The sequence below is a fragment of the Pantherophis guttatus genome, chromosome 4 (assembly GCF_059756535.1).
Source record: "Pantherophis guttatus breed Tessera chromosome 4, ASM5975653v1, whole genome shotgun sequence".
Lineage (NCBI taxonomy): Eukaryota > Metazoa > Chordata > Lepidosauria > Squamata > Colubridae > Pantherophis > Pantherophis guttatus.
The window spans coordinates 37,538,946-37,565,987 of NC_142066.1; the positions used below are offsets into that span (position 1 = coordinate 37,538,946).

At 42.2% G+C, this 27,042-nt stretch overlaps 1 protein-coding gene across 1 annotated transcript; it reads left to right on the forward strand.

Moving 5' to 3' along the window:
- The first annotated feature begins 18,225 nt into the window (after positions 1-18,225).
- Positions 18,226-19,149, forward strand: LOC117668765 (olfactory receptor 10A3-like). Its single transcript, XM_034422828.2, has one exon. The coding sequence runs from the start codon at positions 18,226-18,228 to the stop codon at positions 18,901-18,903; it is 678 nt and encodes a 225-aa protein (XP_034278719.2). The 3' UTR covers positions 18,904-19,149.
- The last annotated feature ends 7,893 nt before the right edge of the window (positions 19,150-27,042 follow it).

Consider the following 27,042-nt stretch of genomic DNA (forward strand, 5'->3'; position numbering starts at 1 on the left):
TGTAAGGGAATAATTATTGATAAACGCCAACTGGCAGGAATTTGCCCTGTTCTATTAATAAAAGTAAAGAGACCCACCAGGACAGGCGCCCACCAAGCTATGTTATCTTTAAATAAAGATGCCAGGAGCACATCCTGTCCTGGAGCTTTGTTTGTCTTCAGAGAGGAGATTAATTGCCTCACCTGCATGATTGACATTTCTTCCCACTGGGGTAAGGCTTTATATCCCTGTATCAAGCTCGGAGAGGATATAGCCTCATCAGAGCTTTCCGCTGCTGCTGGAGTGGCCAAATGCTTCTCCCAACTTTCTGCACTAATATTTGGGTCACTTATTGGTTTTCTATCTCTAATAATTTTTGAGACCTCAAACCAGAAAAGTGTAGGTGAGGCCAGGTTTGCTGCCTGTTCTAGGCCAACCCATAAATTGTCAATATAAAAGGCCTTTTTTCTCTTCAATAGCTGCTTATATTTCTGCCTTCTGGTGATATACTCCTTCTGTAATTCCATGTTTGAGCTGATTAAGTATCTCCTAAGTGATTTCCTGAGCTGTTTTTTCCTTTCCTTACAGTTATTATCAAACAATGTTGAGTAACTAGAATCAGACTGGCCCATTGGCTTGGTAGTCATGAAAAAATGCTTCAATTTATGGCATATTTCCGCAAAAAAATACTATAAACTCTTGTTCACCCGTGAGCATGTATGCACTAAGGCTTCCATACATGGTGAATTCATGAATTCTGTCACTGCTTTGCCATCAACCCTCTTCCATGTTAGTCTGCTCTCTTGGACTATTTCTAAGTTGAAGCCTATTTGTTGAATTGTTCGATTCCTTTTCCTTAAGTCGGAAGGGATTGCCAGGGACGTTTCAATCAGAAGATGATCACTTTCTGGCCTTGGTAACGTTGCCCCTGATACTAAGCTGTGAGAAACACAAAAATAATCAATGGAGCTACATGCCTTAGGGCCAAAAAAAGTTATGGGGTACCTTCTAACCTCCGAATACTGGCCTGCAATTTGAAGGTTACAGTTGTATACCATTGTTAGAAATTTCCCCCCATCTTTGTTCTTTTTCTTATCTTGGGATAAGAAAAAATTGGTATGTAACCAACCAATTCCATTTGGAATTGTACCATTTTCAATGAAAGGCTCCAATGAGGGACCCACACGTGCGTTAAAGTCTCCTGCCAAAATTAAATGTGTTTTTATAAATTTTTTATGTATATCTAATATTTTTACCTCTAGTGCCTCCCACAAATCGCCCCTTGCTGGATTAACATACACATTTACAAATACCATTGACTTCCCTTCATATGCCAAATGGATTGCTTGAAAAAATAAAGGGCCGGAGTCTGAGAATATCTCATTTCCCTTCCATCCTAATTCGGCTTTTACCAAGATGCCCAATCCTCCTGAGGCTCTTCCCTTTTTAGCTACTCTCTTTGCTGGCAGCTGCAGGGAGCTGAGTGGGGGCCTCATCGCTGCTAACCCAAGTCTCCTGCAAGGCAATTACATGGTACCTGTTTAAAAATTTAATACAGTCGTCTGTGCGCCAACTTCCTCTCCATCCTTCCACATTCCAAGAGAGGAAGTGTACTCTTTAAGAAAGTGATTGCTTGCTATTTCCTAGTCAGGCTTCTTGAATAATCTCTCCCACCCGTCCTCCCTCATTTACGCTCACACACCTATTTAATCGCCTGAGCTCCATAGAAGTCTGTTTGGGCATCATTGCTCTGCCTGTTACTTTCGGGGTGGCAGGTCCATGGACTCTATTAATCTCTGCCTCCACACTAAATTATTTTTATTTTATTTTTATTTTTTTATATATTTGCTTTAATTTATATGCCGCCCTTCTCTGGAGACTCAGGGTGGCTTACAATGCGTTAAGCAATAGCCTTCATACTTTTGTATATTTATACAAAGTCAGCTTTTTGCCCCCACAATCTGGGTCCTCATTTCACCTACCTTTGAAAGGATGGAAGGCTGAGTCAACCTTGAGCCTGGTGAGATTTGAACTTGCAGTAATTGCAAGCAGCAGATGTTAATAACAGTGTTTAGTCCACTGTACTACAGGCTCTTTTTACACGAGGCACCACATTTACATCGTTTCTTGGTATCATCTTTGCCACTAAGGGGGACTGGGGGATTCCTTCCTGGGTGCCTTCCATCTCCGATGTTTGTCCCACAGCACTTTGCACTATCAGATCTGCTGTCTCTGGCACTTTGTGCTGTATAGATGTGGGCATCAGGCTTCCTGGGTTTATAAGCTGCTGACTCTCCGGAACTGCATCATGCCTTGATGGGGGCAGAACAATTACGCCAAAGGAGTGGCAAAGGAAATGGTCTGCTTCAGCAGCTTCCTCATCTCTTTAAGTTTTTTAAGTACTTCTTGCTGCCCCGTTAGTGAAAGTGAGGAAAAAGTTTCCAAGCAGGCAAAATCAAATGTCTCATCTTGCATCAAGTCAATTGAAGGAAGTTTCACATCAGCTGGATCCAAAACCCCAACCGACATTTCCTCTGTAATACTAAATCTCCTCCCTGCCTCAGCCAACCTGCTTTCTCTATTCAGTCCACTTTCTCAATCAGCTGTCCCATGCACTGCCATGCTCTCCCTAGGGGCTGTCTGGATCAGCGGGCTGACCTCACCACTAGAAAAAACTTGGGTAGGTAAAATTCGATAAAAAGCCAAGAATCCTCTCATTCGCATGAGCAGTCTTGGAAAGAGCTGTTGTTTGAACTTAAGAAGAATTCTGAAATAATTATCACATTATGGAAGATATTCATATGCTGCCAAATCTATTGCCCCCTTGTCAGTCTGAGTAAGCTGTGACAAAGAGGTCACTATCCATCTTTTTGAAGTCCATCTACCCGCATTTATCTCAGAATTATATATGTTCAATACAATCTGCTCCTTCAAAAATCGACAGTCCCCCCCCCCGCCACTCCTGTACTGTGGGATTTCAGGCCCAACCAGCTCACCATCTCTTTTTTTCCCCCACGATTACAGTCAATATGCTGTCCGCTTACTCCTTCCCTCGGTTGCACCATTGATGGTATCTGGCCAGGTCGTTCTGTCTGGCAGCATGTTGAAATTACCTGCGGCTTTTTTGTCTGTACCACAGCAATAAAATTGATCACGGAGTCCAACTTTAAACGCACCTCTGCAAACTGGTCAAAAATGGCCAAGACTGTCTGAGAAGTGAGCATACTGTGCCAGCTGATAAAATCCTTTATACTATCACTTAGCTGGTTTTCAAGCTCTAAAGCTAATTCACTGTGGTTGTAAAACTCCGACTTTAGGCCCTTATCCTGGCATGGAGCTGATTCACTTAAAGTTGTTGAGTCATTTGTCATCCGATTACATGGAGGGGTTAGCAAGCCTCTTAACTGGCTTCTTGACTGGCTCTTCTCGGCCTGCAGATCCCATTCTCCATTGAGGGTGGAGACAGCAGCCAGACATGGGTTGTGCTCATTGGACAGAGGTTGGACTGAGCCTGTAAAGTCTTCTTAAATCCTTCCCCTGTTGCTAAGGCACCCAGTTTTTTGCTCAGTCGTCAGACTGGACAGTTGTGTGGAAAGTGTTCTCTAGATTCTATTGAGTTAGAATTTTATTGCTATCTGATTGATTCTGGATTGTTTTTTGACTAAGGATTCCTTATTGACTATTCTCTAGCCTGCTGGATTGGATTTGGTGATTTTTATTTCAGCAGCTCCTTTGGAGCTGCTGAGATCTCTCTCCTCGGTTGCTGTCAGCCTCATAAAAAAAGGGGTTAGTCAACTCTTGCCTTATAATTCTTAAATAAACCACGTTACCTGGTGTTTGAAGCCTGTGGAGCCTTGCGCCCCCCCATCTGCTTCTAAAGTTCGTTGGTCTCTTATAATTTATCGTGGAGTTTCGCGCTCTCCTGGGCTAGCCACTCGTTGGCTATTACTTGTCCTCTTCTTATTGTTGTTTTTTTCTTGGAGACTGTTTAATACCAGGTAGTTCTCTGGGTCTTCGCCTCTACGAGCGCTAGTAATTGGACGCTATATAGCCGGCTTAAAGCTCGGGGCGGGAAAACGGAGCTGCTGCGGCCATCGCCCTTTAGCTCAGCTGTTTGGCGCTGAAGTTTGAGGTGGAGCGGCGCGCTCCCTGCCTTAGCCGCTTGTCGGCTTGATTAATTGATAAAAAGCCGTTCTTTCGCCTAGCTGACGCTTTTTAGCGTCGTAAGTGATTTCTGGCCATTTCTTCACTGTTTGGGAGATTCTCGCCCTCACCGGCTTCCCCTTTCTATTATTAACGCCGAGCGCGTTGTTTATATGAAGAGCCTAGCGCTCTAACGGTCTTTCTCTGGGCACCATTTTGTGACAGGAGAGCTCTTCATTCCCTGTCTGTTTGTTTGGCGCCATTTTGGACACAGTTCTTCTAGGGAGGGCGGAGTTTAACAAGGCCTTCAGAACCTTTCCCTCCCTTAGCAGTTAGACTCTGAGTGGGTATAGGAAGTGACCATTGTAAGGGATTCCTTACAGTGTCCTTCCTGATAGTTTGGCTGACTATTGCAGTGTCTTTCAATATTGTATTGTACTGTCCCTCACTGGTGTGTCCCACCTTAAACAGCTGGTTCTTCCTTATTATCATTTGGCCTACCTGGTTCGTTTGTTGTTACTGTATCATGCCTAAGACACAATCTAAATCTAGGCATGGCCGTAAGGCCACGATCCGTGAACAGTCTGAGGCCTCCTTACGGGAAAACCAGGTTCAGGCTCTGGGCGAAGGGGTGCGAGCCCCTGCCCTCGCCACTAAGAGACCCTCGCTTCCTTTCAAGGCACCTACGTTGCAGGGGAAACCTACCAATGACTTTTCTAAAAGGCAGCCTGGTATTGGAGCCCCTATCTGTAGGACCAGAGGGTCTTCTGAGGACTTGAGACGGGACGTTTCTTTAACACCGGATCAAAGGTCCTTGCAGGACTTTCAAATGACAGTTCCTTCAACTGAGGTCTGGGGTTCAGCTCCCCTGCCGGGGGCTCATTCTACAGTGGAGTCTAGCGCTCCCCTTCTCCCAATGGGTCACCCTCCTATTACTTCTGCTCCGGTCCGAGCCTCTTCAGAGGCCGGCCCGGCTCCAGGCCAACATCCGGTCAATTGGCAGCCGGAGGACATTCAACGAATGATTTCCATTGCGGTACATCAATCGTTGTCTACCCATTTCAATCAGGCTCCGGGACCTGCTCCCACTCGCTCGGCCCTTTTAGAACAGGCAGAGTCTCTGACTGGGTTTGATATGGAGGATGCCATTTCTCTGGCAGGCTCAGACTGTCCATCTGTTTCAGGGGTCAGTGATCACTCCAAGGATGTGAACATGGAACCCCAGGACCCAGAGCTCTCAGAGGATGAGGGATTGCCCCCTGATCAGCCTGCTTTCACGGGCCTTTTTCCCCAATCTCTTTTTAAATCATTGCTGTTTAAGGCGGTAAATACAGCTCAACTGGGTCCCTCTTCGCTGCCAGAGCCTCCTCCATCTGTGGGCTCCTTGAATCCGCTGTTTGCCGAGCAACCTAAGGCAGTGACAGCCATTCCTATGCCTCCGCTTTTCCTGGAGGTCATCCAGAAGCAGTAGTCTGCTCCCTCCTCGGTTCCTGTACTAACTTCCACTGACAAAAGAAACTTCATTGTTTCTTCAGATCTAGAGTCCCTGCTTCAGGTCCCGTCGGTTGACGGTCCTGTTGCGGCTTTGCTCTCATCCTCCTCCATTCCTGGTAATCCAGAGGAGGGTCTCCGCCCTGAGGAGCGCAGAGCAGAACAGGTTCTTCAGAGGGCTCACCTGGGTGCGGCTTGGGCCATTAAATCTGCTACCACCGCATCGTTTTTTAATCGGACAACAATCCTATGGCTTAAACAATTACAGGAAAAGATGTCGTCGGAGGACTCTAGGTTGAAACAGGACTTGAATAAAATTATAGCTGCGGTGCAATTTTCTGCAGATGCCACCTTGCATGCCACTCGCTTTGCAGCTAAGTCCCTGGCATCTTCCATTGCGTCCCGCCATTTAGTGTGGCTTCACCATTGGCAAGCCGATGCGCGGCATAAATGGCGTCTGACCTCAGTGCCCTTTTCTGGTTCAAAACTGTTTGGTGAGCATCTCGATAAGTTCCTCGTAGAGACCAAAGATAAAAGAAAAGTCTTACCTGCGGTTTTCCGTAGGGGGGAACCTCGGGTCTTTCCTTATCCTCCTCGTCCTCATTTTCGTCCGTCCGAAGGGGAATGGGTCCCCACAGGAACACGGGTAATCTTTATCCTGGGGCTTTGAATTTTAGGCAAAGGAATTTCCAGGAGAGACCAGCTAGGGGGAGGAATTTTGGTCCTCGGCGGCCCTTTCGAGGGGGAGGGGGTCGTTCCATCCATTGCCTGCATTAGTAGTACCACGGATCCTCCCATTGGCGGACGATTGGGCCTCTTCGCCAAAGTTTGGGAGGGTACTACCTCAGATTGCTGGGTCCGGGCCTCCATTTCAGCTGGTCTGGCCATTGAATTTATTTCCACCCCTCCTTTGTCTTTTATCCGATGTCCTCTGTCCCACGTAGCCGATCGTCGAGCCCGCATGGACTCGGCTGTCGCTCATTTATTAGCCATTAAGGCTATTCAGCGAGTGCTCGCGACCAGGTGGGTCAGGGGTTCTATTCTAGGGTCTTTCTAGTCCCTAAATCATCGGGGGGGGGGGTGGAGACCTATTCTGGACCTAAAACGATTGAACTGGTTTGTGGTCTATAGATGGTTCAAAATGCAATCTTTGTCCTCAATTCTGGCCGGCATACGGAGGGGCGATCTCCTCTGTTCAATAGATCTCACGGAGGCTTACCTCCATGTCCCCATTCACCCTTCCCATAGGCGATTCCTTCACTTTTTCTATGCTGGGGTGCACTACCAATACAGGGCATTACCCTTCAGTCTTTCCTCCGCACCCCATAGTTTCACCAAAATTTTGGTGGCCTTAACGGCTCATCTCAGGCTTCAAGCCGTTCGTCCCCAGTGCTATCTGGATGATATCCTTATTATGTCATCTTCTCATCAGCGAGCCTTGTCGGATCTTCATCTTACGATTCAGACACTGGCATCACACGGCTTCTCTGTTAACTTAGAGAAGAGCCACCTAACACCCTCTACTAAGATCCTTCATTTGGGGGCTATTATTGATTCGTCACAGGGTAAAGTTTTCCTTTCCCCGGACAGACAGGGAGCTTTAAGATCCATGGTAGCTAAGGTCATGGGGGAGAGGAGAGTCTCCATCCTTCTCCTTTCCAGACTACTAGGGAAGATGGTTTCGGCCATCTCCATTGTCCCATGGGCCAGATTACACCTTAGAGACCTTCAATGGTTTCTCTTGCCTTTTCAGAAAGCGGGCAAGGGCTCCTCCTTGGCCAAGGTGGCAGTTCCACAGGAAGTGCGGTCATCCCTTCGCTGGTGGACATCTCCTGCGCTCTCCAAGGGCTGTCTGTTCCTAGAACCCCAGAGGGTACCGGTGACTTCCGACGCCAGCAAATCCGGCCGGGGGGCTCACTGCGGGACTCACTTCGCGCAAGGGACTTGGTCCTCTGTGGAAAGAGTCCGCAGCATCAATTGGTTAGAGCTGAGGGCAATTTACCTGGCTCTCCGAGCCTTTCAACATCTGCTGTCCGGCGAACACGTGCTGATTTTGACCGACAACACCTCGGCCAAGGCGCACGTCAATCACCAGGGCGGTACCAGGTCACTTTTGCTGATGCGGGAAGCAAAGAGACTAGGCCTTTGGGCAAAGAGGCATCTGGCCTCCGTGACGGCGGACCATATTTCGGGGGTCTCGAACGTGACAGCAGACTGGCTGAGTCGCCAGCACTTAGACTACGGAGAATGGAGCCTTCACCCGCTCCTATTCCGGAGGATAGCGGCTCGTTTCGGAGCCCCACAAATAGACCTGTTTGCTTCACCTCAGAACAACAAGTTACCTCGTTTCTTCTCCCGCTTCCCTTCCCATCAGGCGGAAGCTGTGGACGCCCTGCGCTCCCCTTGGCCGCAAGGTCTGCTGTACGCTTTTCCTCCAATTCCCCTCATCCCGAGGGTAATTCGGAAGCTATTACTGGAACAAGCGGAGATTGTGCTGGTGGCCCCACATTGGCCGAGGAGGTCATGGTTTGCAGACCTCATTCATCTGTCAGTATCTCCGCCTTGGACGATTCCATGTTTCCCGGATTGTCTCAGCCAAGGGTCGATTGTTCATCCGGAGCCTCAGTGGCTTCAGCTGACCGCTTGGCGGTTGAGTGGGCGGCTTTGCAGCGAGACCACATCCCCTCGGACGTGATCCATACCATCCAGGCCTCACGGCGAGCATCGACAGAACGGATTTATTCGGCTACTTGGCGAGCTTTTTCCTCGTGGTGTTCTTGCCAAGGTTTTTCTCCTCTTCAAGCTTTCGTCTTGCAAGTTCTTCGGTTCCTTCAGTCGGGTTTGGACAAGGGTCTGTCTCCTAACACCCTCAGGAGACAAGTTGCGGCAATTTCTTCTATTCTAACGTATAATTCCATACATTCATTGTCTCAGCAACCTCTGATTCGCCGTTTCCTCCGAGGGGCAACCAATCTCTGTCCTCCGGTTCTACATAGGTATCCCTCTTGGGATCTTTCTCTCGTGCTGGACTCTCTTATGGGGTCACCATACGAACCGCTTGATTCGGTCAGCTTGCGCTTATTGTCTGGCAAGGTGGCCTTTTTGGTTGCAATTACGTCGGCACGTCGAATTTCAGAACTAGCAGCATTGTCCATCAGAAATGATTTGTGTGTGTTTCATGTAGATCGGGTGGTCCTCAGATTGGATCCGACATTTGTGACTAAGATTAACTCTCCATTTCATCGTCTGCAGGAACTGGTCTTGCCAGATTTCTATCCTTCTCCTTCCGATCCGGTGGAGAGCCGTTTACACACGTTGGATGTCCGCCAGGCACTGAGCCTCTACTTCCGCAGGACTGCTGATATTCGGCGGACAGAATCACTGTTTGTTTCCTTTCTACCATCTTCCTTAGGTCAAAGAGTAACTTCCTCCACGGTGGGGTGGTGGATCCGTTCGACGATTACAACAGCTTACAAACTCCGGTCGTTACCTCCTCCTGCTTCTGTCACAGCCCATTCTACCAGAAGTGCTGCGACCACGGCAGCTTGGACCTCGAAGGCTTCCTTGGATGAGATCTGCAGGGCGGCAACTTGGACGTCTCCTTCGCCCTTTATTAGACATTATAAGCTAGATAAGTTCGCCTCTGCAGAGGCTGACTTTGGGAGGCGTGTGTTACAGGGTATTGTCACTCGGGAGGGGTCTTCTGCCCAGACTGTCCCCGCCCGTGAAATGGGACAGTGATCTTTGGTATGTCCCACGTCTGGCTGCTGTCTCCACCCTCAATGGAGAAGGGGCGTTGGTCCTACCTGATACGCCCCTTCTCGTTGAGTGGAGACAGCAGCCAGCCCCACCCTGGTTTTTCAGTCTGGTCATTACTGTGGCTGGTATTGTTCTTATCGTTGTTTTTCTTGTTTTTTCTTTCCACACACCGAGTCTGTTTCCTTCTCCTTCGACAAAAACTGGTTGCCTTAGCAACAGGGGAAGGATTTAAGAAGATTTTACAGGCTCAGTCCAACCTCTGTCCAATGAGCACAACCCACGTCTGGCTGCTGTCTCCACTCAACGAGAAGGGGCGTATCAGGTAGGACCAATGCCCCTTCCAAGACAATGCCAAACCGTCACAGCTACCTGGCAGGGAAAGGCGGGAGGATGCACGACCCACTGTTGATTGTATAGGCTGACAAAATCCATCAATTTTCTGTTGTTTTTGTGGATTGGTTCCACCTTCCTTACTATTTGGTGACTACTGTGCCTTCTTTCTTTTCTTCCCCTTGGGAGAGGCCATCTGAATTCCAGTTATACACAGCTGCAAAGGTTCTTCCCTGGGGTAATTTAGTTGCTGGATGAAGAAGCCACAGTCAAGATCTTAGGTTGTGTGTTCTCACAGCCATGGATAGCTGGTTTGATTAGTAGGAAGGCTTTCCTCTCATTCACTACCTGCTTTACTAGCTGGAGTAAAAAACTGGGGTAAAAGCTGAAATAAAAGATGAACCTCTCAAGTAGTAAAATTGAAACTTTTTAAATTTAAAAGTTAAGAGTTAAAAAATAATTTAAAAGTAGAGTGTGTTTTTTTTTAAAAATAATAAAAAATAAAAATAGAAAGTAAAAAGTAAAAAGGAGAACAAAGTTAAAAGTTAAAAATTGATTTAAAAATAGAAAGAGTATTTTAAGGATAAAAATAGAGAGTAAAAAGGAGAGCAAACTCAAAGCTACTGCTCACTCCCTCTCCCCATGAGCATTAAGCTTGTCAATATCTGGCGTGAGAAAAAATTTAGGCAGCCATTAGATGGCAGCAGAATTTTTAAAGTGAAATTTCAGAACCTGGTGAAGATGCAGTGTTGTCCAATGATTTCAGTGCTGTTGTTCATAAGTAGGTAGGTAGGTAGGCAGACAGATAGACAATGTACAGATGCAGTTAGCATTCTAATTGGTTATAACAAAAGGTAAGTGGGACTTGGAACTACATGTGGTTGTATGAATGAAGGGTCAATCACAGCCACAAATTAACAAATAAATAAAATTAAACTAATGAACTAATGAAACTAATGAAATAATGAAAATGTTTGATTTATGTCATGTAATTTTACTTTCTTAAAGAATTGAGACCTTTGAATTATGAATTTTCATGAAAACCTTAAAAATGGGATAACATTTTCAAAAATAAACTATAACTTATAGTTTACATTACTAAGTCGAAATGCATATTAAATCATTTTAAAGCACTGTGCAATATTAAAGAGGAGCCAAAAAAAAGTTTTATTTTTCTAGGACGGTTCACAAATAGTGAGCTTTTCTCACTTACTTGAGCTCAGATTCTAGTTATTCTTCAAATCAGGCTAATTTTATTTCAGTAATATATAGTATCTTAACTCCACTTTTAAAACCTATCATATATACATTACGCAATAAAGATGTAAAAGATGCCTTGAGAAGTACAATTAAAAAAGTTAAGTTATAAGATTAGATAGATAATTTGATAATAAGTAGATATATTTTTCTCAATATTATTTCCATAATTTCAATTTATGTATTATTTATTTATTATTTATTATTCGAATTTCTATACCGCCCTACTCCTTTCGGACTCAGGGCGGTGAACAGCCAAAATAAAAAACATTTATACATAAGTACGATTAAAAATAGATTTAAAATAATTAAATTTGGCCCATAGCTTAAAATTTATCAATTTAAAATCCATATCAAAATTTAAAACCAACCATAAAATCATAAAATCAAGAGAGACCGGTTAACTGAAAGAGATGAGTTTTTAGGGCCCGACGAAAGGTCCGGAGGTCAGAGATCACTCGTATCTCTGGGGGTAAATTGTTCCAAAGGGTAGGTGCCACCACAGAGAAGGCTCTCCTCCTGGGGGTCGCCAGCCGGCATTGTCTAGCAAACGGCACCCTGAGGAGGCCCTCTCTGTGGGAGCGAACTGGCCAGTGGGAGGCTATTGGTGGCAGAAGGCGGTCCTGTAAGTACCCTGGCCCTAAGACATGGAGTGCTTTAAAGGTGATCACCAACACCTTGAAGCGCACCCAGAAGTCCACCGGAAGCCAATGCAGCTCGTGCAGGAGAGGAGTCACATGGGAGCGCCCAGTCGCTCCCATAATCCCCCGCGCGGCCGCATTCTGCACCAGTTTGAGCCTCCGGGTGTACCCCAAGGGGAGCCCCATGTAGAGAGCGTTACAATAGTCCAGACGAGAGGTGACGAGTGCTTGAGTGACTGTGCGTAGGGAGTCCCGATCCAGAAAGGGGCGCAACTGGCGTATCAGGCGAACCTGATAAAAAGCCCCCCTGGCCACGGCTGTCATATGCCCTTCTAAAGACAGCCGTGCGTCCAGGAGGATGCCCAAGTTGCGGGCCCTTTCCGTGGGGGCTAATGATTCACCCCCAATAACCAGCGATGGCGTCAGCTGGCTATACCGGGATGCCGGCAGCCACAGCCACTCGGTCTTCGAAGGGTTGAGTCGAAGCCTGTTTCTCCCCATCCAGACCCGCACGGCCTCCAGGCACTGGGACATCACCTCCAAGGCATCGTTGGGATGGTCTGGGGTGGAGATGTACAGCTGAGTATCATTAGCATACTGATGGAACTCCACCCCAAAACCACGGATGATCTCACCCAGCGGCTTCACATAAATGTTGAACAGGAGGGGCGAGAGGACCGACCCTTGTGGCACCCCACAAACAAGGCGCCTCGGGGTTGACCTCTGCCCCCCTGTCAACACGGATTGCGACCGGTCGGAGAGATAGGAGGAGAACCACTGCAAAACGGTGCCTCCCACTCCCATCCCTCCAGCCGGCGCAACATGATACCATGGTCGATGGTATCAAAAGCTGCTGAGAGGTCTAACAGGACCAGGATAGAGGAGTAACCCCTATCCCGAGCCCTCCAGAGATCATCCACCAACGCGACCAATGCCGTTTCCGTGCTGTACCCAGGTCTGAAACTGGACTGGAGCGGATCCAAATAGACAGCTTCATCCAGGTACTGTGGAAGCTGTCGCGCCACCACACTCTCAACAACCTTCGCAATAAAGCGAAGGTTGGAGACTGGACAATAGTTAGCCAAAACAGCTGGATCCAGGGATGGCTTCTTGAGGAGAGGCCTCACTACCGCCTCTTTCAAGGCGGCCGGCAGGACACCCTCACTCAAAGAGGCGTTGATAATTCCCTGGAGCCAGCCTCGTGTAACCTCCCGGGAAGCCAGCACCAACCAGGAGGGACACGGGTCCAATAAACATGTGGTGGCGTTCAGCCGTCCCAAGATCCTGTCCATGTCCTCGGGAGCCACAGGATCGAACTCCTCCCAGATAACATTCTCAAGGCCTGCCTCAGTCATCTCGTCTGAACTAACCCAGTCAGTGGCCAAGTCTTCCCGAATCTGAGTTATTTTATCATCCAGATACTGTACAAAATCCTCAGCTCGGCCCTGCAAGGGATCCTCCCGCGCTCCCAGATGGAGAAGGGAGCGGGTCACCCTGTACAGGGCTGGGCGGTTATCTGATGATGCGATAAGAGTGGCAAAATAGCTAGATTTCGCCGCTTTTATCGCCACTAGGTAGGTCTTAATATGAGACCTTACCAGTGTCAAGTCAGATTTGGAACGGCTGGCCCTCCAACCGCTCTCTAGGCGTCTTTTCCGGCGCTTCATCTCTTTCAGATCCTCGGAGAACCAAGGAGCTAAGTGAGTTCGGTGCCGGGTCAGAGGCCGCAAAGGCACGACCCGGTCCAAAGCCCCGGCAGCTGCACTATCCCAGGTGGCCACCAGATCATCAGTCGAGTCGTGAGCTAGAGTTTCAGGAAATGGCCCAAGCTCCATCTGGAACCTATCAGGATCCATCAGGCGCCTGGGGCGGAACCACCTGGTCGGCTCCGCCTCCCTGCGACGGGGTATGGCGGTCAGAAAGTCAAGTCGAAGGAGCGAGTGGTCAGACCATAACAAGGGTTCAGTATCTATATCCCCTATATCAAGGCCACTCAACCACTGACCAGAGACAAAAACTAAGTCCAGAGTGTGTCCCCCCATGTGAGTAGGGCCGTGAAAGAGCCTTGATAGTACAGGGGTTTAGTGCACCCTGTTATTAAGACCAGCTGCCTGCAATTTCTGCTGGTTTGAATCTCTCCAAGGCTCAAGGTTGACTCAGCCTTCCATCCTTTCTAAGGTAGGTGAAATGAGGACCCAGTTTGTGGGGGCAATAAGCTGACTTTGTATAAAACATACAAAAGAATGAAGGCTATTGCTTAACTCATTGTAAGCCGCCCTGAGTCTCCGGAGAAGGGCGGCATATAAATCAAATTAAAAAAAAAAATTACTTGGGACAGGTCCATGGCCGTCATGGAAGCCATGAACACTCGAGCTACCTCAGAAGTTTCACCAATGGATGGCAAGTTGAAATCCCCCATGACCAGAAGTCTGGGGGTATCAGCCACCACCTCGGCTATAACATTGAGGAGTTCAGGCAGGGTCGTCGCCATGTGGCAGGGAGCCAGGTACATGATCATCAGACCCATCTGCACCCCACGACTCCACTTCACGAAAAGGGACTCACATCCGGCTATCTGAGGCACAGTGGTCTCCCTCGGATCAAGACCCTCTCTTATAATGACCGCCACCCCCCCGCCCCTGCCCTGAGCTCTCGGCTGATGAAATGCACGGAAGCCTGATGGGCACATCTCCACGAGGGAACCCCCCCTCATGGCCCAACCAGGTCTCTGTAATACCTGCCAGGTCCGCTCCCCCCCTCCTGAATAAGATCACAAATGAGGGGGGGTTTATTTACTACGGACCTGGCATTACACAACATCAGCCGGAAACTCGGGCCCTGAGACTCTAAGCAGCCTGAGGAACGGGAAGAGCTAAGGGGACCGGGGCATGCAATCGCTCGGAGATAGCGAGCACGTGCCCCCACCACATGATGCAGCCCCCTGCTCCCGCCATACCTGCCCCTCCCACTCAGCGTATTGATGGAGAAGCCCTCAATAGAGGGCATTCTAACAGTCCCCTTTCCCCCAGAGTCCATACCCCCTATGGCACCATTAACAGCCAGACTGGCCTCCCTCCCCACCCCCCTCCCCAAACCCCTTAAAAATTTACACAAAGACAATTTAAAAAAAACCCTCAGCCCCCTCTTTGCGGCATGCCACCTCTTATAATGTTCAATATTTCTTTTTTCTAAAATTTATGATAATTTGATTATTATTTTATTCTAACACACAATTTATTAATTGTATAAGAGGTATATCTAGAAGGATGTTGTTCAGTATACAGTAGAAAGGATTTTGGCAGATCTAGGTTACTTAATTTTTTCTTCATCGTGTAAATTTAAAACAGTTTTAGTATACCATGATTTATGAGAACAGAAGTTTGAATGCTAGATGAGATTAAATATCTGGTTTGAAGTATACTGTTTCTGATAATAAAGATAGTATAGAAATGGTATCTTGCAAGACTGCCTGTTTTCCATTTCCTCATTTTCATATCAGAAGAATTTAAGGGAGAGAACTGCTTTGATTCCATTTTACATAGTCTTCTGCCCACCTAAACTTAATTCATGTTTCTTCTTTAACAGTCTCTGGCTGCTTTATTCAAGGTCATCTCCATGGTTCCCTACAACTCCTTAAGTAACTGGATATCTTGTGTTGAATCTCAGAATAAACTCTGAAAGAAATGGAAATATTGACTTCCCTTGAATATCTTCAAATTTAAATGGTTATCAATGCATCATCAGGTGATACCATACCCTGTGTATGTAGTCAAGAATTTACATCAGTCATCCCTCACCAAATTAAGTATACACGAATCACTTCTAAAACTGGAGGTATTCTTTGGTTAACATGAATTGGCTTCATATTTCCATGAATTTCATAAATGCCTTTAATAATCAACTAAATGTAAAATCTTAAGCTGCTTTATATTTCATAGACTACTGTTTTCAAATACAAATTCCATTGGTATCTGCTGATAATGGTGAAATCAACAAGATCACGAGGAATGTTATGTGATCATATAACCAAGAAATAAAACTTTCAAACCTTAATCTCTGAAAATGTGTTTTGTTTCATAATTAATTTTGGAAGGAACTCCTCAATTTATGATGATGGTGAGTTCTCTTCTATGCTAAGGTTAATAGATTACTTATTTTAAATTTATTAATAATTTATGGAATGCTAATCAATTTTCATCAAGATGCTGTAGAATATATTTAAAATGCAGTAAAGGAGATACTCAAAATATTTTCACTGGATAGATTTTTTTTTTCATCTACAGTAAAGTTATGAATCTATAATTTTCTCCCATAAAGCAAGATTTATAAGCACTTATTTGCTGCAGATTCTTGGGCTAAAGCACGCCTCAGGACAAACTGCTATGATGTCTAAATGGTTGCTAAAGCAGTCAGATGTTCCTCACTATAAGTAGTTTTCTCACTGACCACTACCACTGTCACCACCCAAATGTGTAGAAACAAATTTCTTTTTTGCATAGTTACACAAAACTTTCTACTTTGTTAAACCTAGAGATTCAAATTAATTGTTCTTTAACGTTAGGTAACCCTAAGGAATGAAAAGTTAATAGGCTTGGAAAATCTCAAGGGAAATTTTTTGAATACTTCAGAGAAAGTAAGAGTTTCTCCTTGTTAGATTTCCATTTTAATCTAGTTCTTTTTCTGAAACATATTCCATTTCAGAACCTGGTGAAGATGCAGAATTGTTCAATTATTTCAGTGTTGTTGTTCATAGATAGATAGGTATGTAGGTTATATAGGTAGATAGACAGATAGACGATGTACAAATGCAATTAGCATTCTAAATGGTTAGAACAAAAGGTAAGTGGGACTTGGAACTACATGTGGTTGTATGAATGAAGAGCCAATCACAGCCACAAATTAACAAAGAAATAAAAGTAAACTAATGAACTAATGAAACTCATGAAATAATGAAAACATTTGATTTATGCCATGCAATTTTACTTTCTTAAAGAACGTTGAGAGCTTCGAATTATGAATTTTTACTAAATCTTTAAATATGGAATAAGATTTTCAAAGAAAAACTATATCTTATAGTTTACATTACTAAACCATATTCATAATTGTCTGCTTGTTTATGCTCTGTTTTTGTATTTTGTGATCATGCAAGTGACTTGTACTAATTAGGAAATGACATATGTTTCAGATTTCATAACTTCTATATAAATTGTTAATTTCCATCAAGACTACATTTAATATTCATTACTAAGCCAAAATGCATATTAAATCATTTTTAAAAATTGTGCAATATTAAAGAGGAGCCAAAAAAAAAAGTTTTATTTTTCTAGGACTGTTCACAAATATTGAATTAAGTGACTTCTTTAAAAATGTATAGAGTTTTGTTTTTTTCATGAAGCATCATATTGCAAGTGTGGCTGAGTTTTGAGTGCAGTTAAGTGTATAGAATACTAAGCTACAAGTTTAAAATCCCCTGATATTTCCAAGCGTTTTCTTCAGATATCTGATGATTCAATTTAAAGATTAGAAGGATTCTTCATTCTGGGTAAATCATGAAGTTTAAATAACAGAATAAGTTATTAGAAGGCATGTTTATTCCTATACTTATTTAGTAATTGTAACTACAGTAATGACTAGCAACAGCAATAGCTCTACTTTTTCTCATCTAGAGAAATTAGATTGATAATCTAAAGCCTCATATATAATCATAAAAAAAGGTCCTATTCCAAAGTTTTCAATAAATTCAACTGAGAATCTAAATTGTACATAGGGAGGTTCATGACATGTATTGTATAATACTCATCATTAACCATAAATTAAAGGAGAAAGGAGCATGCATATTAAGTATCTTTCACATATCAACCTTTAAATTTCTTAGCAATATTTTTTTTTATTGATTGCCAATGGGAAGGTGCTATCTATTGTATAACACTTGAAATTCCTTTAATGATATAAAATGATAGAAAAATGCATGCATTTATAGAGAAAATAAGCAATAAATTTTTGCCTTGGTACAAAAATGAAAAAAAAGGAAACTTCTATTTCTTGAAAAGTTAAATCTGTGAAGAATGAGATTTAAATTCTGTCAAGCATGATTGGTAAATAGTATTCTTGTTGACACACTGAAATTTTCATGAAAAATATACAAAATCTGTATGAGATGATATATTATGCAATGTATTTCATCAGTATTAAGTTTAGTGCTTGCATTAAAGTTTCTGATTAGTTTTAGGTCTCTGTTTACATACCAGAACAAAACTACAGAATCCACAGAACAATCAAAATAAAAATGGAAAATAATATTTCTTTCTCAGCTTAAGTATTGAAAAATCAATTTTTGTTGTGATTATCATATAGGTGAAGTTTGGTGGGTGAAATGTGGATTCAGAATAAGACTGCAGTGAATGGATTCATTCTTCTAGGCTTTACCACTCATCCCATTTTGCAGCCATTCCTTTTTATGATATTTTTCACTATGTCTATTATCACTGTTCTTGGAAACAGCCTGATTATCTTCTTGGTCTGGATCAACTCCCGTCTCCACACAGCAATGTATTTTTTCATTGGTAACTTATCTTTGCTGGATATATTCTTCACACTGATCACTACCCCTCAAATGCTAGCCCACATGGCTTCTGAAACTAAAATGATCTCTTACAACAGATGCATGGCCCAAATGAACTTAACCCTCTCCTGTGGGATAACAGAATGTTTCATCTTAGCTCTTATGGCTTATGACCGTTATGTGGCTATAAGCTGGCCGCTGCGATATCCCATCATCATGAGAATGCCAATGTGCATACAGATGGCTGGGATATGCTGGTTTGGAGGCTTTTTCAATGCTGCAGCACTAACAGTATGCACAGTAAATTTTCCCTTCTGTGGACCTTATGAAATCAACCATTTCTTTTGTGAAGCACCAGCTGTGCTTCAACTAGCTTGCCTGGACACCTATATGATAAAGGTCTTCATCTTTGCTCTGAGTGTAATTGTCCTCATGCTGCCTCTTGGCTTTATAGTGCTCTCCTATTTCCAGATTGGCAGGGTGATCTTTAATATGAATTCAACTGAGGGGCGACAACGGGCTTTCTCTACTTGTGCCACACATCTCATCATTGTTGTGTTGTTCTACAGCACCATCTGTTTCACATACTTGCAGCCCCAGTCTGACCTCTCTGCAGCTCAAGAGAAGAAAGCTGCAGTCTTCTATTCTTTGGTCTCTCCTATGTTGAACCCTGTCATCTACAGCCTCAGGAACAAAGATGTTAAAGAGGCCTTAGTTAAAGCAATGGGGAAAGTGAATTAAATTTTGCTTTATGAATACTTTGTGCATAAATCCACTTAATGCATATATTTGTGAAATCTTTTCTGACTCTGTTTTCTTGCCAATAAATTGTGCAAGTATTCTTTAAAAAGACTGTTCTGTACATCATTCTAGAATTATGTAAGAAATGTACAAAATCTGAAGCTGTATATATTGTTCATTTCCTAAAGCACTATAGGACTATTAAACTGACATACTTGGTACACAAAGTGGTTGCCATCTAAATTACTATAGTACTTCTATGTATTAAAATAAGACAACTTTGAACATTGAAGAAATCTACTTTTTAATATTTTTGATATCAATAATTACATTATGTTAAAAATAAGAATATTTTAAGGATATTGCCAGTTTTTAATGCCAATATTATAGTTTTTAACAGTAAAGAATGGCTTAATTTTCTGTGCTTATCACTGTAAGTGGACTCTTGTGGATAAAATGTAGATTCAGAATTGGGCATTGGCAAATGGATTTATTCTTCTAGGCTTCATCAGTCATCCTATACTTCAGAATCTCCTAGTATAGTGAACAGTTATGGTAGTATAGTAAAAATCTTCCATTAGATGATATTGGTTGATCTAAAAAAAATTATTGTGGTGGGACATCATCAAAAAATCTGAAATCTTTAGGCCAGAAATGAATAAACAATCTAACAGTTCCTTGAAGAAGGTTATGGCAATCAATATTTGCATCACTGTAAAATTACATTGATGCATCTATGCAGGGATCAGTAACTGAATTTGATTGAAGGGAATTTTTGTTTTTAACTTATTTTTAACTACAGGAAAAAAGTTTTTTTGACAGATTTGATTGGCAGCAACCGAGACAGAAAGCTACAGATAAGAGATAAATGATCATTTAAATTCTAAATTTACATCTTTAGTATGGAAATGCATAAAATAATAGTTGAAAGTATAGAGCTTGACCAAGACATAAAGTGACCAGTATGGTCTTTTTGAGCAGCACCATTTAAGATATGGAGATTTGGGGAATCACTTACTTAAGCTAAACAACCTCTAGCTAGGTTACGTATATAATGTAATATTAAAAGCCAGACATCAATCAATGCATGCTAATCTGAAATCAACATCTAAAAATCCACTTACAACACGCACTAGAAATACCACACACATAACATCTAGAGAGAAGTTCCCTGAAGATAGGCTCCAGCATGAGCTCAAAATCAGAATGGAGGCTTTTTGGCGAACGGGAAGAAAATGGAGAGGGGAAATTTTCCTGCCTGCCATCCTTCCCTCAGTCTGTGCTGAGCTTGAGGAATGGATGACAGGCAGGAAAATGTTCCCTCCCCATTTTTCTCCCATTTGCCAAAAAGCCTCCCGTGAGTCTCCCAAAAAGAGGGAAAAAGCAAAGCCATGGAGCTGCTGGCTTCAGGGAAACAGCCCAACAAGCAGAAGCACTGTGTCCAGAAAGAGAAGGGCAAGCCCCAAGGGGTTGCCAGACAGTTGCCCCCCCACACACTGCCACTCATGCTGGCCATGCCTATCCACCCGGGTTCCCTCACCTGGGCTGTTTGTGTGTGAGCGGGGGTGGGTGAGGGAGGCAAACAAGACTGGGTTAAGGGAGTGACTCCCTTTTTTGCCAAAGTGGTGCCTTCACTCCCCCAGAGTGGAAGGAGGAGAGAGAGAAAGGGATGCCCATGGGGTCATCAGCACCTTTCTTCAGCAGTAACTCAAACCTGTTGAGGGTAGAAGGGTGGCTCCAGGTCTGTGTAGTGGACTGTGGCTCCAGCTGAACCCAGAGACACAGAGAGAGGGAGAAAGAGGGATGGAGGTGGGTGGGCATTTTAGACTCATTGCCAGTTCCCTTGGATTTTTTTGTGCAATGCACCATGGGAGAATAATGTTGCCTATTCCATTTCTGTTTTGATAGCCCCATGTGCTTCTTCTGGATGCCCCTGGACAGGAGAATTGAAAATTTATTGGTCACTTTCCCAGCCATGTGCTTGCAGTATACCATTGCTCCCTCAGCTTCACCTTATGACCTTCTTCACCCATGTTCCCTTGGGCTATTTTTTTTTCAGAAAAGGCGCAAGGGAGAAGTTAGCATGAGCATTGTGGGAGGAGACCCTCCTGCTTTCTCCTATTTTCCCTCCTTTCCCTTAGTTTTTGCCATCTGTTAAGCAACCTTCCATTTGATCTGCCCTATCTTTTTTCATCCCCACTTTAGAGAGAGTGATTGGTGATTGTTTCCATACCAACCTATGATGCTTGGTGGTAGGGAAAAGACATTGACTGCTCTCCTTAACTTCAGAAAGAATCTAGCTGCATGGTGCCTTTTCTGACTAACATTTGAAAAAAACAGGCAGAAGCTTTTCTGATGACGTGAGATTGAAAACTAATGAACTAATTGGAAAAAGTGCTACCAAACTCCTCATTTTTTGACACTATAGACTAACATGGCTTTCTCTGCTACGATGTCTCCGTAATTTGACACTAAAATAGTTAGTAAAAATAATGTTGGTCATCAGCTTCATTACTATAGTGGAATAGATTGGTATAGGAACAATAAATTTTAAGTTGGGATACTTTCTTGTTAGTTCAAGCAATAGTGAATAGGAGTTTAATTCAGCTGTAAGGAAGAATCCAAAGTCTCTGCACCAAAGTGTTAAATTATAAAGCCTGAATTTGTGACAAACTATATAAAATATATACTATCACCATTTTGATACTGTTAGGTCTGCTATTCTCTATAACCTTAACACAGATAATAAGATTTATACTGTCCATGGAATGAGTCTAATGTACAGAAACCTAAGTGAGGGCATCTAAGCACCAGGTGTTGAATTATGTACAGGCCCTGGCCCCTCCACCTCTATAAAGTAAGACATCCCCGGATAATAAGACTTATTATCATTTTTTATACTTAAAATGGTCATTAGGGCAGAGAACCAGTTGTTAAATTATTTGAATTCCACCACTGCGGAAAACCCATCTGGAGAGGGTTTGTATTGATAGGATAAATTCAAATCAGATTCATTTCAAATCATTCATTCTTTCTAGACAGTTTTTATAAATTCTGATAATCTCCACAGACTAAAAAAAGCCAAAATTATTAAATAATTCATATTTTTAATTTTTTATTTTAAAGACACTATCAATTATTGAGAAAATCATTTGAGCCAAAAGAGTGAATTGAATTTTTTTTTATGTGATTACTGTGCTTTATTTATATTACAATAATGTCTTCTCACTTTTTATTACCATATTCCTCAGGTCAGTTTTAAAAGACATAAATTATACATAAAACAGCTTTGTTCATAGAAGCGGGAGATCACACCATAAAAAGTCAATGCATTAGATCACACTAGTTCTGCTCATTTTCTTTGAAAATGATATTACATTGAAACCACAACTCTGTCCTATGACATGTCTCATGCTACCTTTAATTCTCTGTGTTTAATATTTAAATATTTAATATTTAAACTTATTAAATTTATTGTCTTATTCTCTTCAACAATAGGTCTTATTTTCATTGAGATATGGAAATACAAAATGAAACTAAACTGGTCGAGTTCACCATACTTAGCTTTAGAAATCTGAAAGAAATCCATCTTTTGCTCTTCATTGGATTCTTCATCATTTATCTCTTCACTGTGGTATACCCTCACTGTGGTATACCTTCATTGTGGAATACTTTCATTATCCTAATGACATTGATGAACCAGAAACTTTGAACTCCCATCTATTTCTTCTTTGGAAATCTTTCTTTTGTGGGTATTGAGTGCTTCCAACTTGCAATGATGGCCTTTGACAGCTATGTTGCCATTTGCAATGCTCTACACTATACACTGATTATAAGCAAAGAAATTTGTTTCCAACTGGCTACAGCGTGCTGGGCCAGTGGTTTACTTAGCTCAGTAGTATATACCACCTTTGCCTTCCAGTTACCATTTTGTGGCAACAAGCACCGGGATGCTTTCTGTTGTGATATTGCTCCATTGTTGAGATTATCACGTGGAGATATTTCTTTCAATCATGGTTTTTTTACTCTCCTCTCCAGTGGCTTTTTCATAGGTTGGACTCAGGGGTGGGATCTACTTACCTTTACTACTGGTTTGCATCAGGGCTGCGTGCACACTCTTCTGCACATGCACAGAAGCGTTTTGGTGACATCGGGGTCAGTGGGCGGAGCCTCCCACCAGTTTTACTACCAGTTCTATAGAACTGGTGCAAACCGGGAGCAACCCACCACTGGTTGGACTCCTTCTGTCATATGGCTATATTATTTCAACCATCTTAAGGATGCACTCTTCAGAAAGCAGGCAAAAAACCTTTTCTACTTGTTCCTCATGGTGGTTCTTTTATACTATAGAAATGGTATTTTCACCTATTTGAGTTTATTGATCTTATTCCAGTAATATACAGCATTTTCACCCACCCACCCCTTTAATTCCTATCATCTATACCTAACACAATGAAGGTATAATGGATGCCTGGAGGAGTACAATGAAAAAAGGTGAAACATTTATTTCTTAATGCTAATTGTTTTCTAGATTATCTTCAACATTGCAATTAATATTTAAGTAATTAAAACTGTGGTGAATATATAGATTCGAATGTATATATGAATTACAGGGCATTAGAATGAAACTTCATTTGATAAGAATACATACAGCTAATTCCTGCATAGCTGGTTTATTCAAAATGTTCTAATATGTATTTAAAACAGATTGTTTATGCCATGACTTGGCTATATCTTGAGAATAGAAGAATAGTCTTTGAAAATAAGACTAAATATTTTTAACCAATTGAAAGTTCTGCCTTTCAAATGTCTGTGAAAGTACATTAAGAGTGCAGGGGAATACTGACTTCTTCAGTGACTGGTACTTAGAAATATGTAGAGTTTGTTTCTGAGAATACTGTGTTTTCCCGAATATACAACCTACCCCAAAAGTAAGTTCTATCTTGATTTTTACATGTGCACCAGTGGTGGGCTGCCCCAGTTTGCACCAGTTCTATAGAACCGGTAGTAAAACCGGCGGGAGGCCTCGCCCACCAACCCCAATGTCACCAAAACACTTCTATGCATGCGTAGAAGCTTCTGTGCACGCGAGCTAAGTAAGCGCGCACATGAGGTCCCACTGCAAACCAGTAATAAAGGTAAGTAGAACCCACCCCTGACATGCATCCAATATAAATCCTACGCCCCCCCCCCAAATAAGCCTTAATTAAGACCCCATCCACTCCAGGGTGCATGGGTAAAGATTAAGCTAAAGTGGGGATGGGGGTGGTGAAGCTGCCCTACTACTTACCTTCAGACAATTGCAGCCAGGCCTCACACATCTCGACACCTGCCTTGCCGGCCCATTTCTTCTACAGCCAGCTAGGCCTGCGAGACTTTCCTAAAGACCTCTGCAGCCAATAACAGAGTTCTGGATCGATTCAGAGCTCTGTTATCAGCTTCAGAGGCCTTCAGGAAAGCCTTGCCAGCTCAGAAGAAGTTCCAGAAGGCCTCTGACAATGAAAAGGAGGCCGGGGATGACATGCACAAGTGAGGCGAGTCATCCTTATTTGGTCATTCCCTTTTATCTATCCAATATTGATCTTTGTTAACCTATGTCTGTTCTTTGTTTCCATCATATTATATTTGGTCATTTTATTTACTTCCTATTGCTCTATCCCTTTCCTATCTTTCAACCAACTTTCCCATACTAAGTAAAAGTCATGTTCTTCCCTATTTTGTAATTCCTTTGTGAGTCTATCTAATTCCGCAGATTCCATAATTTTATTGATTACTTTATCTGGTGTTGGTATATCACTACTCTTCCAGTGTTGCGTGTATAGTATTCGTGCTGCTGTTATCATATGTATAATTAAATAAGTTATTTCTTTTTCATAGTATCCATTCACTATGCCTAATAAGAAGTTTTCTGGTCTTAGTTCTATCTTTTGGTGTGTTATTTCCTCTATTTGTATTTTGATCCTTTGCCAATATTGTTTCGCCATTGGGCAGGTCCACCACATATGGTAATAGGTGCCTTTGTGGTGGTTGCATTTCCAACATGTTGATGGCGTGCCAGGGAACATTCTTGCCAATCTGGCTGGTGGCAAGTGCCACCTATAAAACATTTTATAGAGATTTTCTTTATAGGGTACAGACATTGTCAATTTATAATTTATTTTCCATAGTTTTTCCCATTTGTCTAATTGAATACTATAACCGAAATTTTTTGCCCAGGTTATCATATTTTCTTTCACTACCTCTTCTTCTAATTTATATCCTCGTAAATTTTTAAACACAATCACTTAGATTGTGATGTAATGTAGCCTGGATTCCCAGGAGGGAGGGGCAGCATTCCACAGGTGGAAGGGAAGGTGAAGATTAATAGTTTCTTTGAGAGGAAAATGGTCAAGACAGTTCCTACCTATAAGTTCTCAGAGTATATATTTAGTGATACCAATAATTGCTTTAATTTGGCAAGATTGCTGTCTATAGGTGAGGAATAATAAAGGAAACTGCTTTGAAGTAATGTAGCATGTCTTTCTTGACATTTGGAGCCTGAGACAAATGTTTTCTATAGTACATGGCTTCTTCATTGCTATCATTGCTACAAGATGCAAGAATTAGCATAAATTCTGTTTGGCATAATTTGTTTAACCTAGAAGTTCCATCTAATTGTTATTTAATGGTAGGTATCTCTAAGGAATGAGAAAAGCAAATAAGGTTGGAAGAACCTCAAGGGATTTCTTTTGTTTCAGCACTTTAGAGAAAATATTAGCAAATAAAGCACTCCATATTTAATTCTACAAGAGACTGCAATTGTCTGCTTTTATTCAGAAATAGGTGGTGATAAATAGAAGATGATGACTAGATGGGTCACAGGTACTTTTGAAATATTTAGATCAAATGTAAATACTCTATCCAATAGAAAACATTTTTTTTTCTTGTATAAAGTGGGATTTCTGTTCACAAATGAACAAAGAAGTTGTGGAAATCACCTTGCATATACTGGTGCATGGAGAGAGGAATACAACATTAGGGGCTTTTGTATTTGATTTCAGAAGATTTGGAACAGTTGAATATTTTGTTTTATTTTTACGGTTTTAAAAATTCTGTACTCTATTTCTTATTGCTATATTGTTGAAAATGCCTCAAAGACCAAAGAAAGGTACACAATAAGAAATGAAAAATGCTTCAAATTTTATGGAGAGGATAAGCCAGTTTTAGAAACTAACTTACTTACTTACTTACTTACTTACTTACTTACTTACTTACTTACTTACTTAACTTTATTTATTTATATATATATATATATTTATTTATTTATTTATTTATTTATTTATTTATTTATTTACAAGTACAAGGAAATGAGTAACAGTATAGACATAGACATGGACACATGAAAAAAATTGGCACAAATAAAAGGATATAAATAGGGAAAACATAGCCATAAATACAGAATGATTACATATAAATGGGGACAGTAGGACAGGGATGGTAGGCATGCTGGTGCATTTATGCACAACCCCCTCAGGGACCTCTTAAACATGAAAGGTCCACGGTAGACAGTTTAAAGGTAAAAGTTATGGGGATTAGAGACTAATAACATGATCAGGTAGACTGTTCCAGACATTTACTACTATATTGCAGAAATCATATTTTCTACAATCAAGATTAGAGCAAATTACATTATTGATAGCCCTTGGATTATTACGGTTGAAATGAAAGTACTCATTTACAGGTAGGACTTTTTGGTAAATAATCTTATGAACTAAGCATAGGTCGGAATGTAGATGACATAGTTCGAGGCTGTCCAGACCTAAAATTTCAAACCTGGTGGGATAGGGAATTTTATTTCAAGCAGAAGATTTGAGTACTCTTCTAGTAAAATATCTCTGGACTTTCTCTAATGTATTGATGTCTGAAATACAGTGAGAATTCCAGGCAGGTGAACAGTATTCAAGTATAGGTCTGGCAAAGGTTTTATATGCCCTAGTTTGAAGTATAGCGTTACCAGAGAGAAAAACTTTGTAAAATAAGATTGACAACTCTTAATACCTTAATTAATGACATAAGGAATAAAAATAGATAACTCTCAAACTTTTTTTGTGTGTTTTACGCCAAGTAATGCCGTCTTCCCTTGAAAATATTACATTGAAA